This window comes from Gorilla gorilla, chromosome 14 (genome assembly GCF_029281585.2).
Source record: "Gorilla gorilla gorilla isolate KB3781 chromosome 14, NHGRI_mGorGor1-v2.1_pri, whole genome shotgun sequence".
Lineage (NCBI taxonomy): Eukaryota > Metazoa > Chordata > Mammalia > Primates > Hominidae > Gorilla > Gorilla gorilla.
In genome coordinates, this window is record NC_073238.2 from 56,092,161 (window position 1) to 56,109,523 (window position 17,363).

Sequence of the window (17,363 nt, forward strand, 5' to 3'; positions counted from 1 at the left end):
TCTTATTTCCTATACTTATTCATTCTTCAAATAATTACTCTGAAGACACTAAAGAGGAATTTCATTTTAGCTGGATACACACAAGAAGAACAAATTCAAGTTGCAACACAAGGAGCTTAATTTAACTACAAGAAAAACTGTCCACTAAACTGAGAGGTTATAGAGGGCAATAAAGATTCTGCTAAACTGAAAACAGATTCTCCTTTAATTCCTTTTATCAAGAAATGAATGGACAACAAGCATAGTCACCATAAAAATAATTACTAGATCATATGAAAAGAGACGAAATCTTTGGGCTTACTGGAAATTGTTCCTAATCTTTTCTTACTATTCTTTAAAATAGCTTCATGTAAATTTAATTCTGTAAGAAAATTCTACAAGCCAATGTTTTATAATCACTAACCAACTGGTATGAAAACAATTAGTACAGACTGAAAAAATGTTAGTTTTGTCGAATTTAGATACTGAGCAGTACTGTCAAAAATGAAAAGTTCCAGTGCAAATTTTAGAGGCAATAAGTGTAATAGTGCTAAAGAGCCCTAGCTCAGAAGACATATGAACCAGTATTCAAATCCCAAACCCACTTTTTATAATTATGTGACTTGAGTGACTTAAAAATTTTCTCATTTATAAAATACCTCTGAAAATTACTGAATGTCTAAATAAGATAATATATTAATGGAATGAAAGTAGACCAAGATGGCTGAATAGAACCCTCCAGTAATTGTCCTCCCCTCCACAGGAACACCAAATTAACAACTATCCACATAAGAAAGCACCTTCATAAGAACCAAAAACCAGGTGAGCAATCACAGTACCTGGTTTCAACATCATATGAAGGAAGGAGGCACTGAAGGGAGTAGGAAAGACAGTCTTGAATTGCCTACACCACCTCTTCCCCATCCCCTAGTGGTGCTACATAGCTTGGAGAAAGAATCTGTGTGCTTGGGAGAGAAAGAGCACATTGATTGTGGTATTTTGCATTGGAATTCAGTGCTACCCTGTCACAGTGGAGAGCAACAGGGTAGCATTCAGCTGATGCCCATGGAGGGAGCATTTTGATCAGCCCTAGCTAGAGGGGAATAATCATTCATCCCAGTGGTCAGAACCTGAATTCTAACTAGCCCCACCACCACAGGCTAAAGTGCTCTGTGTTCTAAATAAACTTGAAAGGCTGTCTAGGCCACAGGAATACAATTCCTGGGCAAGTCCTGGTGCTATGCTCAGTCGGTAGAGTTGGGGTGCATGTGACTCAGTCAGACACCAGTGCAGACAGCCAAGGCAGTGCTTGCACTGTCCCTTCCTCAACTCCAGGCAGCACAGCTTGCAGCTTTGGCAGAGATTCCTTCCACTGAAGGAAAGGAGAGGGGAGAGCAAAGAGGACTTTGTCTTACAATTTGGGTACCAGCTCAGCCAAAGTAAAATAAAGCACTAAGCAGATTGCTAAAGTCCCCAATTCCAGGACTTAGCTCCTGGATGACATTTTGACATCCACCCTGGGCCAGAAGGGAACCCACTGCCCTGAAGGGAGATTCCCAGGCCTAGCAGGATGAATCACAATCTGACTAAAGAACAGTTGGGCCTTGAATAAACATAAGTGGTAGCCAGACAATACTCACCACAAGCCTTGGGCAAGACCCCGTATTGTGCTGGTTTCAAGTCTGACCCAGCAGAATCCCAGTGGTGATGGCCATCACTTTCCCAACTCCAGACAGCTGAGCATGGAGAGAGAGATTCCATTTGTTTGAGGGAAAGTAAGTGAAGAGAGCAAGAGTCTCTGTCTAGCAGTCCAAGGAATTCTCCTGGTTACCCAAGACCACCAATGTGGTATCTCTATGAGTCTGCAAGAATCACAGCATTACAGGGCATGGAGTGTTCCCTAATGCAGGTATAGTTGCAGTGACCAGAATTAGATCACACACTCAATTCTCTTTGAATACTTGGAAATCTTTCCCAAGAAGGACATGTACAAACAAGCCCAGGCAAAGAAGACTACAATAAATACTCAACTCTTCAATGCCCAGACAACAATGAACATCCACAAGCATCAAGACCATCCAGGAAAACATGACCTTACCAAACAATCAAATAAGGCACCGGTGACCAATCTCAGAGAGACAGAGATATATGACTGTATTAGTCCGTTTTCACACTGTTGATAAAGACATACCTGAGACTGGGAAATTTACAAAAGAAAGAGGTTTAATGGACTCACAGTTCCACGTGGCTGGGGAGGCCTCACAATCATGGCAGAAAGTGAAAGCACGTCTCACATGGCAGTAGACAAAAGAAGAGAACTTGTGCAGGGAAACTCCCCTTTATAAAACCACCAGTTCTCATGAGACTTATTCACTATTACAAGAATTGCATGGGAAAGATCCACCCCCGTGATTAATTATGTCCTACCAGGTCTCTCCCACAATTTGTGGGAATTATGGGAGCTACAATTCAAGATGAGATTTGGGTGGGGACACAGCCAAACCATATCAGTGACCTTAAAGAAAGAACGGAAAATAGCTATTTTGAGGAAGCTCAATGAAATTCAAGATAACACAGAGAAGGAATTCAGAATTCTATCAGATAAATGTAACAAAGAAATTGAAATAATTTTTAAAAATCAAGTAAAAATTCTGGAGCTGAAAAATTCAATTGAAATACTGAAGAATACATCAGTCTGTCAACAGCAAAACTGATCAAGCAAAAGAAACAATTAGTAAGCTTGAAGACAGGCTATTTGAAAACACACAGTCAGAGGAGACAAAAGAATAAAAGAATCAAAAAGAATAAAACATGACTACAAGATCTAGAAAATGGCCTAAAAAGGGCAAATCTAATAGTAAATGGCCTTAAAGAGGAGGTAGAGAGAGATCAGGGTAGAAGACTTATTCAAAGGCATAATAACAGAGAACTTCCCAAACCTAGAGAAAGACATCAATATTCCAGTACAACAAGGTTATAGAACACCAGGCAAATTTAACTCAAAAAAGACAACCTCAAGATATCTGAGGTACCTAAAAGAGGGAAGAGAAAAGAAACAAACAACATATAATGGAGCTTCACTAGGTCTGGCAGCTGACTTCTGAGTGGAAATTTTACAGGCCAGTAGAGAGTAGCATGATACATTTAAAGTGCTGAAGGAAAAAGCTTTTATCCTAAAATAGAATAACCAGCAAAAATATCCTTCAAACATGAAGGAGAAATATAGACTTTCCCAGACAAACAAAAGTGGACGGATTTAATAAATGTCACACTTGTCCTACAAGGGAAAAAAAAAAGGAATTAAAAAATTAATTTAAAAATTAAAAAAAAATTAATTAGCAGTAAGAAATATCTGAAGCCTCAAAATTCACTGGTAATAGTAAGTATACAGAAAAAGACAGAATGTCATAACATTTATTTGTAGTATGTAAACTACTTATAACTTGAGTATAAAGATTAAAGATGACTGAACAAAAATAACTACAACAACTTCTCAAGACATAGATGGTACAATAAGATATAAACAGTAACAACAAAAAATGAAAAAGTGGGTGGACAAAGTTAGAGTGTAGAGTTTTTATTAGTTTTCTTTTTGTTTATTTACGCAATCAGTATTAAGTTGTCATCAGTTTAAAATAACGAGTTATAAGGCATTATACGCAAGCCTCATGGTAACCTCAAACCAAAAAATCCAAATATACAGCAAATGAAAATCAAGAAATTAAAACACACCACCTGAGAAAATCACTTTCACTAAAGGAAGACAGAAAGTAAGGCAAGAAGAAAGAGAAGACCATAAAGCAACCTAAAAACAAACAACAAAATGGCAAGAATAATTCCTTATTCATCAATAACATGGAATGTAAATGGACTAAACTTTCCAGTCAAAAGACAGAGTAGCAAAATGGATTTTAAAAAATAAGACTCAATGATCTGTTGTCTTTAAGAAACACACTTCACATATGAAGATACACAGACTGAAAATTAAGGGACAGAAAAAAATATTCCATGCCAAATGAAACAAACAAACAAAAGAAAAACCAGGAGTCACTATACTTATATCAGACAAAATAGACTTCAAGACAAAAACTATAAGGAGACTAAGAAGACTGCTATACAATGATAAAAGGGTCAATTCAGCAAGAGCATATAACAATTTTAAATATATATGCACCCAACACTAGAGCACCCAAATATATAAAAGCAAATATTTTTGAGCAAAAGAGAGAGATAAACCCCAATACAATAATAGCTGGAGACTTCAACATTGGACAGATCACCCAGACGGAAAATCAACGAAGAAATATTGGACATGGCCGGGTGCGGTGGCTCATGCCTGTAATCCCAGCACTTTGGGAGGCTGAGATGGGCAGATCACCTGAGGTTGGGAGTTTGAAACCAGTCTGACCAACATGGAGAAACCCCATCTCTACTAAAAATACAAAAATTAGCTGGGCATGGTGGTGCATGCCTGTAATCCCAACTACTCGGGAGGCTGAGGCAGGAGAATCGCTTGAACCTGGGAGGCGGAGGTTGCAGTGAGCCAAGATTGCGCCATTGCACTCCAGCCTGGGTAATAAGAGCAAAACTTCATCTCAAAAAAAAAGAAAAAGAAAAAAAGAAATGTTGGACTTAATCTGCACTACAGACCAAATTGACCTCCCGATATTTACAGAACATGTGATCCAACGGCTGCAGAATACACATTCTTCTCAGCACATGGATCATTCTCAAGGAGAGACCATATATTAGGCCACAAAACAAGTCTTAAAAAATTCAAAAAGAAATTAAAAAAAAAGAAATGATGTCAAGTATCTTCTGTGACCACAATGGAATAAAACTAGAAATCAGTAACTGGAGGAATTTTGGAAACTACACAAATACATGGAAACTAAACAATAGGCTCCTGAATGACCAGTGAGTCAATGAAGAAATTAAGAAGAAAACTGAAAAATTTATTGAAACAAATGAAAATGGAAACACACCAAAACCTATAGGATATAGTGAACAGTATAATAAAAGAAAAGTCTATAGCAATAAAAGCCTACATCAAAAAAGTAGAAAAACTTCAAATAACCTAACAATGTATCTTGGAAAACTAGAAATGCAGGAGCAAACCAAACCCAAAATTAGTACAAGAAAAGAGATAATAAACATCAGAGCAGAAACAAATAAAATTTAAATTAAACATGCAAAGGATAGGCTGGGCGCAGTGGCTCACACCTGTAATCCCAGCACTTTGGGAGGCTGAGGCCAGCGGATCACGAGGTCAGGAGATCGAGACCATCCTGGCCAATATGGTGAAACCCCATCTCTACTAAAAATGGCAAAAAATTAGCTGGGCATGGTAGCACGTGCCTGTAGTCCCAGCTGCTTGGGAGGCTGAGGCAGAAGAACAGCTTAAATCTGGGAGGCAGAGGTTGCAGTGAGCCAAGATCATGCCACTGCACTCCAGCCTGGGCAACAGAGCAAGCCTCTGTCTCAAAAAAAAAAAAAAAAAAAAAACTACAAAAATTAGCTGAGTGTGGTGGCACATGCCTGTAATCCCAGCTACTCAGGAGGCAGAGGCAGGAGAATTGCTTGATCCCCGGAGGGGGAGACTGCAGTGAGCTGAGGTCATGCCACTGCACTCCAGTCTGGCAACAGAGTGAGACTCCATCTCAAAAAAAAAAAAAAGCAAAAGATTAATGAAATGAAAAGTTAGTTTTTTGCAAAGATAAAATTGACAAACCTTTACTCCAACTAAGAAAAAGGAAGATTCAAATAAATAAAATCAGAGATGAAAAAGGAGACGTTACAACTGTTACCACAGAAATACAAAGGATCATTAGAAGCTACCATAAGAAACTATATGCCAACACATTGGAATATCAAGAAGAAATGGAGAAATTCTTAAACACATACAACCTCCCAAGATTGAACTACGAAGAAATACAAAATGTGAACAAACCAATAACAAGTAACGAGATTGACACCATAACAAAAAGTCTTCAGCAAAGAAAAGCCTAGGCCCTGATCGCCTGCCTGCTGAATTTGACCGAACATTTATAGAAGAACTAATACCAATCCTACTGAAACAATTCTGAAAAATAGAGGAGGAGGGAATATTTCCAAACTTGTTCTACAAGGCCATTATTACCCTGATACCAAAACCAGAGAAGACACATCAAAAAAACTACAGGCCAATATCCTTGACAAATGTTGATGCAAAAATCCTCAATAAAATAGCAGCAAGCCAAACTCAACAACACATTATAAAGATCATTCATCATGACCAAGCGGGATTTATGCCAGGGATGCCAGCATGGTTAAACACATGCATATCAGTCAATGTGATGCATCATATCAACAGAATGTAAAACAAAAACCATGTGATCATTTCAATTGATGCTGAAAAAGAATTTTATAAAATTCAACATCCCTTCATGATGAAAACCCTCCAAATGATGAGGATAGCTGGGCACAGTGGTGCATGCCTGTAGTCCCAGCTACTCAGGACACTGAGGCAAGAGAATGGCTCGAGCCCAGGCGTTCTCGGTTGTAATGCACTATACTGACTGGGTATCTGCACTAAGTTCAGCATCAATATGGTAATCTCCCAGGAGCGGGGAACCAACAGGTTGCCTAAGGAAGAGTGAACTGGCTCAGGTCAGAAAAAGAGCCAGTCAAAACTCCTGTGTCGATCAGCAGGGAGATCGCGCCTGTGAATAGCCACTGCACTATGATCCGTTGTCTACAACAAGCACACTTCACATATGATGATACATAGACTGAAAATAAAGGGACAGAAAAAAATATTCCATGTCAAATGAAACAAACCAACAAACAAAAAACAGGAGTCACTATACTTATATCAGACAAAATAGACTTCAAGACAAAAACTATACAGCCTGGCAACAAAGTGAGACTCCATATTTAAAATCACTAACAAAATAAAAATAAACTTTTAAAAAAAAACACTGAGTATAGAAGGAACATACCTCAACACAATGAAAGCCATATATGACAGACCTACAGCTAGTATCATACTTGTGTTAGTCCGTTTTTGTACTACTATAAAGAAATATCTGAGACTGAGTAATTTATAAAGAAAAGAACTTTAATTGGCTCATGGTGCTGTACAGGACACATGACGCTGGCATTTTCTTGGCTTATGGGGAGGCTTTAGGAAACTTAAAATCATGGCAGAAGGCAACGGGGGAACAAGCACTTCACATTGTCAGAGCAGGAGAAAGAGAGAGAGGCAGGGAGGTACCACAAACTTTTAAACAACCAGATCTCATGAGAACTCACTCACTGTCATGAGACCATCGCCAAGGGGGAAATCCACCCCCATGATCCAGTCATCTCCCACCAGGCCCCACCTCCAACACTGGGGATTAGAATTAGACACGAGATTTGGGCAGGGACACAGATCCAACCCCTATCAATACTGAATGGGAAAAACTGGAAGCCTTTCCTCTAAAATCTGAAACAAGGCAAGGATACACACTTTCACCTCTGTTATCCAACACAGTAGTGGAAAGCCTACCTAGAGCAACTGGATACAAGAGAGAAATGAAGAGTACTCAAACTGGAAAGGAAAAAATTACATTATCCTTGTTTGCAGATGATATGAGCTTATACTTGAAAAAAAAACCTAAAGACTCCAACAGAAACCTATTAGAACTGATCAACAAATTCATTAAAGTTGCAGGACACAAAATCAACATACAAAAATCAGTAGCGCTTCTGTATGTCAAAAGTGAACAATGTGAAAAAGAAATTAAAAAAGTAATCCAATTTACAACAGCTACAAATAAAATAATATATATAAGAATAAACTTAACCAAAGAAGGGAAAGACCCCTACATTGAAAACAATAAAACACTGATGCAGGAAATTGAAGAGGATGCCAAAAAATGGAAAGATATTCCATGTTTATGGATTGGAACAATCAATGCTGTTAAAATGTCCATACTACCACAAACAATCTACAGATTAAATGCAATCCCTGTCAAAATATTAATGACATTCTTTACAGAAATAGAAAAATAATCCTAAAATTTATATGAAACCACAAAGACCCAGAATAGCCAAAGCCATCTTGAGCAAAAAGAACAAAACTGAACCAATCACATTACCTGACTTCAAATTATACTATAGAGCTATGTAACCAAAACAGTATAGTACCAGCATAACAGATACATGGACCAATGGAACAGACTAGAGAACCCAGAAACAAATCCATACACCTACAGTGAACTCATTCTTGACAAAGGTGTCAAGACCATACAATGGGGAAAGGACAGCTTCTTCAATAAATGGTGCTGGGAAAACTGGATATCCATATGCAGAAGAATGAAAGTAGACCCTATCTCTTGCCATATACAAAAATCAAATCAAATGGATTAAGAATTAAATCTAAGACCTCAAACTATGAAACTACTAAAAGAAAGCATTGGAAAAACTCTCCAAGACATTGGTCAGGACAAATATTTCTTAAGTAATTCCCCACAAGCATAGGCAACCAAAGCAAAAATGGGACAAATAGGATCACATTGAGTTAAAAAGCTTCTTGTGCAGCAAAGGAAATTGTCAATGAAGTGAAGAGACAACCCACAGAATGGGAAAAAATATTTGCAAATCATCCATCTGACAAGGGATTGATAAAATATATGAATTCAAACAACTCAGTAGGAAAAAGCCTAATAATCTGATTATACAATGCATGAAAGATCTGAACAGAAATTTCTTAAAAGAAGTGATACAAATGGCACACACGTATATATGAAAAGGTACTCAACATCACTGATGACTAGAGAAATGCAAATCAAAACTATAATGAGGTATCACCTCACCCCAATTAAAATGGCTTTTATCCAAAAGATAGGCAATAACAAATACCAGCAAGTAAGTGAAGAAAAGGGAACCCTTGTACACTGTGGGTGGAAATGTAAATTAGTATAACCACTATAGAGAACTATATGGAGTTCCTCAAAAAAAGAAGAAAAAAAAAATAACTAGAACAACCATATGACACACCAATCCTAGGTATATGCTAGGTATATGCCCAACAGAAAGAAAATCCATATATTGAAGAGAGGTCTGTGCTACCATGTTTATTGAAGCACTATTCACAATAGCTAAGATTCGGAGGCAACCTAGTGTTCATCAACAGACAAATGGATAATGTTGTACACACACACAATAGAGTAATGTTCAGCCATGAAAAAGAATGAATGAAGTTCTGTCATTTGCAGCAACATGGATGGAACTACAGCACATTATTTAAACTGAAATAAGCCAGGCATAGAAAGACAAACTTCACATGTTTTCACTCATTTCTAAAAGCTAAAAATTAAAACAATAGAATTCACAAAGAGAGAGTACAAGGATGGTTACCAGAGGTGGGAAGGGTAGTGAGAAGTGGGGAAGGGAATGGTTAATGGGTAAAAAACATAGATAGAATGAAGATCTAGTATTTGATAGCATAACAAGGTGACTATAGTCAACAATAATTTATTGTTCATTTTTAAGTAACTAAAAGTATAATTGGAATGTTCATAATGCAAAGAAATGATAAATGCTTAGGGTGATAGATATGGCATTCACCCTGTTGTGATTATTACATATTGTATGCCTGTATCAAAGTATCTCATGTACCCCATAAACATATACTGACTATGTACCCATACAAATTAAGGATAAAAATTTATTTCATTTTATTTTATTTTTAATAAATAAAAGAGGTTTTATTTTGGCTCATGGTTCTGCAGGCTGTACAGGAAGCATAGTACCAACATCTGCTTCTGGTGATGCTGGGACCAAAAATTAATTTTAAAAGATAATATGTTGTATTAAATAAGTTCTAATCAGTGAAGGTAAGGCTGAAATAGCTCTATATTCAGACCAATATATTTTGAAGAATTGGGAATATGCACCATCAGTTAAACTTATCTTATAGTTTTAGTGAAGATCCAGAAACTTACATGCAGTGAGAAAGAATATGTTTACCTGGAAAGGCAGGCTTTAGTAACAGCACTGTGAAGATTTTCATTAGGATACTGTGACAGCCGACGAGAAATTCGCAACAGTTGTCTGGTAGAAAGTGATGCCGCTAACGATTGTGCCTATCAAAAGACAAATACATTGTGTTAAGAGTCTTGTTTCAACTTGCTAAAGTCCCTTTAGATGGATATCACAGCAGAATTCATTATTACTGAAGGGGTAAGGCCAAACTTAAAGTATGTGCTGTTAATTAATTACAAATCAAAATAAACAGAAACCAATTTACACTTAAAACATCCTTGAAGATAGTTTTTAAAAAATCTAAAGTATTTATCAATTAAATTTAAGTAATGTATTTTAATTGTGCTAAGTTGGGGATGGGAGGGGCAATGGGGGAAGGATGTTACATAACAAAGGTCACACTGGACTTAGGCTGTATGATTGACTGTTCACTTTTTCTCCTTACACAAAGCCAAGGTGTTAAGATACCATGGAAATGTTTAAAGCTCTAAGCAAATCTGTGGTTTCTAAAATAGCCAAAAAAAGTTGTAAACAATTTAGGCTGTTGGCCACAGAGGCGTCAACCAATTTGTCACTTGTGCTGCAGCTTGCTGTTTTGAATCCTTCCCCTATGCTGTCAGAATACTTTCACTTTGCTATATTACATTTCCCAAAATTCCACGAATAGAGTGGCTAGTACAGAACTCAGGACATGGTAAGTACTCAATAAATATTTGTTGAAATTCTTTCGGCAGGCAGCATAACATAATGGTAAAGTTTATAGGCTTTGGAATCACATAAGTCAGTATCCTATTTATTAGCTGTGTTACCTTGGCAAATTACTTAACCTTTCCAAGCCTCAGTTCCCTCAACTTTAAAATGGCAATAGTAATGCCCTCACCTTTAAGGTTGTTATGAAGGTTAAATTAGAAAATGATTCTAAAGTGCTTAGCACATGTCACATACATATGGGTGCTCAACGAATGGCAACAACTGTTATTTAAAAATCAGCCTCTTCAAAATGAAAACAAAAAACCCAGCAGAGAAAGGTGATGGGACCTACATATTAGCATATATTTAGTAAATGAGATTATTACTGGCCTAATTCCTAACTTAGATCAGCAGCATTAGAAGACAGTGATTATCACTGAAAACCACAGGACAGAAGCACTTTTGAAGCAACTGGACCTTTGGGAGGGCAAGGCAGGTCAGTATGAAATGTCACAGAGGGTGATAAGGGCAGTAAAGTGGCCCTGAGCACTCAAGGGCCTAGAAAAGAGGACTCTATGAAATTAACAAAGAGTTCAGAATGGATGAGGGGAGAATGTCAAAGACACACTGCACATTTGCTTGTTTTAATGTTCCGCCTAAGGTCATCTCCGTATGTCCCAAAGAAGAAAAAAATTATTTATCCTTCCTTGTGTATTTCACATCTCCATAAGATATTGGTCTGCTGTTAGTATTCTATCTCAGCTACAACATTAGTATTATATTTCCTTTGGGAATTAGGTTGGAAGCATGACCACCACATATCCTTTCTTCTATTAAAAAACACATTCTAAGTTTCAAAGAACTCAATTACAAGCAGACATTTGGTCCATTCTTGTTTTCAATTAATTTGCATTCCAGACATGAAGACAATATTCAAATATAATAAATCATAAGTTACAATTCAAAATAGTATGCTAAAATAAGTGGAACAGTAGACAGCTGTTAGAGGCAGTTAAAATATTCAAATGGGCACGAGAAATCCTCTCATCAAAGGCATGAAAGCAAAAGGAATGAATGGAACCACAAGTAGAACATGAGGAAATCAGACCAGCTTTACTAGAAGGTCCTGCTGGAAGGCTTGCTCTCAAACAACAAAGACCTATGAATGACACTCTGAGGGGTGTGGCTTTATTCTTAAAGGCACTAGGATTCTGCTATGTGTAAAGTCATAACATGATTTTAAAATCAGGTTATTACTAGCCTACTTCCTAATTTAAATCAGCAGCAGCATAGAAAGTAGATGAAGGACAGAGAGAACTGAGACAGGAAACAGAAAGCTACTTCAATAATCTGCCTATAAAAGGAAAAAGTCCTACAGTAAGGTTATGGCAACAAGAATGGAGAGGTAGGATACAACAAACTTGGCAACTGACTTGCTATGAGAAAGAAACATGTATTGAAGATAAAATTCAGGCAATGTGACTGATATCAAAAGTCAAATATAACTCAGAAATTCCCATTTTTAATACCTAGGACCATGAAAAATTTATATTTTAATCATAAAAAATATTTGACAAATGACTCTAACCAGAGGATTCTTATAAGAGTCCTGTTAAACCATAGGGTATAACATTCTAATCTCATTCTAAGCATGACACTGAATTCAGGCTTCACATTTCATTCCAGTGATTAATAAGGAATGCTCATATATTTGAACACCAATTCTCCAGTTCTTCTAGTTGAAAGCAACAAAATGCTTTGCAATAATAACCAGGGTTGAGAAAATGAGATAAGCTTTGTGTTGAGCCATTTAAGTGTTGAATAAACGGTTTGGTAATCTCTGCTCTCACATTATTATCAATTAAAAATTGAGAGTATACTTTAAAAATTCCTAATGTATTTAACATTTATATCAAATTTCTAACTGCAGTTTTATCTGCAAAAAAAAGGGGGGGCGGTGAAGATATGAAGCACATTCCCCTAGTTACCATGGTTATACAGTTTAAGAGTACACCTTGAAGGGATTGTTCATATTAACATGATTAGTAATACTTCAGCTTAAAAACATAAAGGTTCTCATCAGAAATTATTAAACATTATTTTTCTATTCTTCATTTTTAGAAAAGAATGAAAATGTAGCATGTTCTAAAGGAGAGAAAACTCTAGGGACAATCTGTTAATAAAATTTTAATTACTCAATTTATTCATTAATTCACCAAAGATTTAAGTGTCTATTATGTGCCAGGCCGCAGGCTGGGAAATGGGACTTAGTCTCAAGGAGCTCAAATAGCAACTGGGGAAATAAAAGTAAATTATAATACAACTGCAATAGGTCAACATCAGAAATATATGTCAAGTGTCATGAAAGCAGATTGGAGATATTAGTTACTGCTGCCTAAGGGGGCTGAGAGAGACTTAAAAGAAGAGAGAAACTAAGGGACAACTGGATGGAGGGAAAGCACATTCTAGGCATTATCTAAGGCAGAGACATTTGAGTATAAGCGGTATTAGAAAATAGCAAGAAGCTAAGTGTGGGAAGAGCTGAGGATGCTTCAAGACAGTTTGTAGAAACTGAGGCCTGATGAGCAGCTTAGGGTCAGAGGGAACTCAGCAGGCATGTTTAGCAGGCTGTCTTCAGTCTACAGGCAAAGAGAGTCAATCCCTTAACGGTTTTAAAAAAGGGGAAGAACTTAGGAAATGGATTTGGGAAAGATCATTCCAGGGACAATATGGAAGATTCATCCATCCATTTATTTAACAGATACTTGTGGAATACATTACTAATCTCTAACTTTGTTCTCTGTAGTATCGCCAACATTTGCAACTTTGCACAGTAGGAACACTGTGCAAATCAGGAATAGCTACTGTGCAAAGTTCCAGATGCTGGGGAGACTACAGGGAACAAAGAAAAAACCCCTGCAATCCTGGAACTGAAATCCGAGTGAAGGAAGATAGACAACAAAAAATTAGTGAGTAAAACATACATTATGTCAAAGAGTAAGAAGCCCTATAAAGAATCTTAAAGCAGAAAGAGGGATAGAAATAAAACGGAATAGAAATTTGACTCTAGAGCGCTTCAGGAAGGCCTCACAGAAAACATGACCACCTGAGCAAATCCCAAAAAGGAAAGTGAGTAAACATGCAGCTATCCAGGGAAGAATAATCTAGGCAGAGGAAAACACCAAGTGGCAAAGGCCCTGGGGCAGGCACTAGTAAGTTCAAGGAACAACAAAGACACCACTGTAGCTAAAAACAATGGGTAAAGGAGAAAGTATTTGGAATGAGGCCCCAGAGGGGGATTAAGTATTTGGAATGAGGCCCCAGAGGGGACCTGTGACAGCCAGAAAGTGACCACCCTTATCCCCCCAAAAATCCACATCCTAATCTCTGGAAACTGTCAATGTTACTTTATATGGCAAAATTGACTTTGCAAATAAGATTAAGATAAGGATTTTGAGATGTGGAGATTATGTTGCACTATGTGTGTGGACCCTAAATGTAATCCTCCTTGTAGGAGGGAGAAAGAGGGAGATTTGACACAAACACAGGGGAGAAGGTAATGTAAAGATGAAGGCAGGATTGATATGGTGAGTCCACTAGTCAAGGAATGCTGGCAGCCACCAAAACCCAGAAGAGGCAAGGAATAGATTCTCCCCTGGAGTCTCCGATGGAGTGCAACCTTGCTGACACTTTGATTCTGGCTCAGTCATACTGATTTCAGACTTTTGTTGTCCAGACAAAGAAAAAATAAATTTCTATTATCTTAAGCCATCAATTTATGGTAACTTGTTACAATAGCAACAGGAAATTACTAGAGAGTCATATGATGAATGAATTATTGGTAAAGAAGGCAGTCAAGAGGATATAATATTCCAGGAGAAAGATTATGAAATCCACTAATAGGACAGTTACTGACAATAGATAAGAGAACAGATGAGACATCAAGATGCTTAACTGGTGAGATTTGTTTTCAGATTAAGTAAAGACAGCAGGAAAGCAAGGAATCAACAATGATGTCTAGGTTTCTAATTTAGGTAATTTGGCAGCTAGATTATCAACAAAGTCAAGAAATTAAATCAAGAATAGGAACAGATTTAAAATGGAAAGACAGTTTAGTTGTACAAGATATGTGAATTTAAAATGATCTCGGTGTATCCAGGGGGAAAGTGAAATAAATTAACATTTAGTAAGCAGTTACTAAGAAGGAGATTCTTTACACACATTTTTATGTTTAATCATTGAGACCATTTTATGCAGTAGATGGTACTGTTCCCATTTTACAGATGAGAACACAGAGACTTACAGAGTTAAACAGTGACATCCCTCTATCTTTCTAACATGCCATCTGGGAATGTAAATACAAGTCAATCAGAAATGAGAAGTTAGAAGCTGAACATAAAGATGTAGGCATTAACTTGTGATAGGTACTTGAAGCCATAAGAATAGATAACACTGCTCAGCATAGGAGACAGAGGGGACAGAGCAGAACCCCCATGAACATGAAGTACTCTGGAGCTACAAGTTTCTTTCTATAACATCAGCGAGGAGGAGCTGGAAGAGATGTTAAAATCACTGAAATCGGAGTAAACCATATACATAGAACAAAGGCATAGCATAAGGGATTCCAAAAAATAAAATACCAGCTTAAAAAACAGATTTTAAGTACTGAATTCTAAGAAAAGAAAACCAGCAGCATGTCAACAATAGAAAATCCTGTGGAAAAAGCCTAGACTTACCGTTGGATCCTGTGTTTCTCTGAGTTTGTGTGTAAATGATAATAACTTATCCAGAGCTTCCTGAGGTACATTTGGGACCTATTTTTTGAGAGAGTTGAGGACAAACGGAATAAATCGGGATATCTGATCAATCAATCAGAAATTATGACTACTTAGCAAATAATATTAGAATTACATTTTTAGAAAAGTCATTCATTGTTGGCTAAATGTTTAACTTATGGATAAAGTTGCTTATTCAACCTCTTAGGAAACACTGAAACCCCTGCTTTCTCTTTAAGAATCAGGTAACTTAAACCAAGACACTCTTCTCCATATACAATTCTATCACCACGATAAAACTGAAGGGAGCCTTTAACACAATTTAAAACTGGCCCATAGTGTACCCATAAAGAACTTTTCATGTATCATCATTTCCTATTTTGTTAGCTTCAGCATGACATTTTAAGTACTAATCAGGTGTTGTCTTACTGAAACCAAGTTCCCTTATTTAGCAGCAATCTTACATACATATCTAAGTGACATAAGGTACATTTATTTAAAGAATGGATACTCAAGGTGTCCATTTTTCCAAAAACATGTAAAACACATATTTGAGGGGTATGATCAACATATCAATGAACTCAGAAGAGCAATTGCCCAAATAACACGTATCGATTGCTTTTAACTATAACAAACTTCAATTAAGTACTTAATTAAGCTATAAGCAATTTTTGTTTAAGCAATAACAAATTTAAGGTTTTAATTCTAAAAGATCAAAAAAAGATACTAAAACAATGACTAGGACAGTGTCACAATTTTAGAAGAATAATGCTTAGGGTTTCATTGGTCATTTAAGTAATTGGAATTTTTTTAAATGCTAAGTCGTAGTCCACATATACTTTATTTCATTTATTCTTTAAATCAATCCTGTGATGTAATAAATAGTATTATCCCCATTTTTAGATGAGGAAACTATGACTGAGTAATTTACTCAAGATCTGGAAGCTAATAAGTAGTGGATTTCACATTGAGAGCCAAGTCATTAAACTCTAAAACCTATGCCTTTATTTACAACCATGCTTACAAGACCTACAATTAATAAGTTCATTCAGATGTTTCAAAGGGAATAAATGTATTTAAATAGAAAGTTAATAATTAGTGATCTAGAACAGTACTGTCCAATAGAACCTTCTATGATGATGAGCATTGTATATATGCTGTTTAATATGGTAGCCAAAAGCTCCCATGTGGATACTGAGTACTTGAAAAGTGACTGAGAAACGGAATTTTTTTTTTTTTTTCGAGACGGAGTCTCACTCTGTCACTCAGGCTGGAGTGCAGTGGTGTGATCTCGGCTCACTGCAACCTCCATCTCCCAGGTTCAAGCAGTTCTCCTGTGTCACCCTCCTGAGCAGCTGGGAATACAGGTGCGCACCAATAAGCCCAGCTAATTTTTTGTATTTTAGTAGAGATGAGGTTTCACCATGTTGGCCAGCCTGGTCTCGAACTCCTGACCTCAGGTGATCCGCCCACCTTGGCCTCCCAAAGTGCTGGGATTACAGGCGTGAGCCACCGCACCCAGCCGAATTTTTTAAAAATTAATTTAACATGGTCAGGTGTGGGGGCTCATGCCTGTAATCCCAGCACTTTGGGAGGCCGAGGCGGGTGGATCAATTGAGGCCAGGAGTTCAAGAACAGCCTGGCCAACATGGTGAAACCCCGTCTCTACTAAAAATAGAAAAATTAGCCAGGTGTGGTGGTGCGCACCTGTAGTCTCAGCTACTTGAGAGGCTGAGGCAGGAGCCTTGAACCCAGGAGGCAGAAGTTTCAGTGAGCCGAGATCACACCACTCCAGCGTGGGCAATAGAGCAAGACTTAGTTTCAAGCAAATAATAATAATAATAGTAATAATTTAACGTGGCTAGTGCTACTGCATTGAAGAGTGCAGTTCTAAAACTCCAAAAGTGC

At 37.2% G+C, this 17,363-nt stretch overlaps 1 protein-coding gene across 2 annotated transcripts in view; it reads right to left on the reverse strand.

Moving 5' to 3' along the window:
• VWA8 (von Willebrand factor A domain containing 8) overlaps window positions 1–17,363 on the reverse strand; it is a 391,686-nt gene that overhangs the window by 233,261 nt on the left and 141,062 nt on the right. For both annotated transcript variants that reach the window (XM_031001353.3, XM_055360043.2), the window contains 2 exons: window positions 15,417–15,494; window positions 9,976–10,091 (listed from right to left, as the gene is read on the reverse strand). In XM_031001353.3, the coding sequence (XP_030857213.3) occupies window positions 9,976–10,091; window positions 15,417–15,494 (194 nt within the window). The remainder of the gene's footprint in view (window positions 1–9,975; window positions 10,092–15,416; window positions 15,495–17,363) is intronic.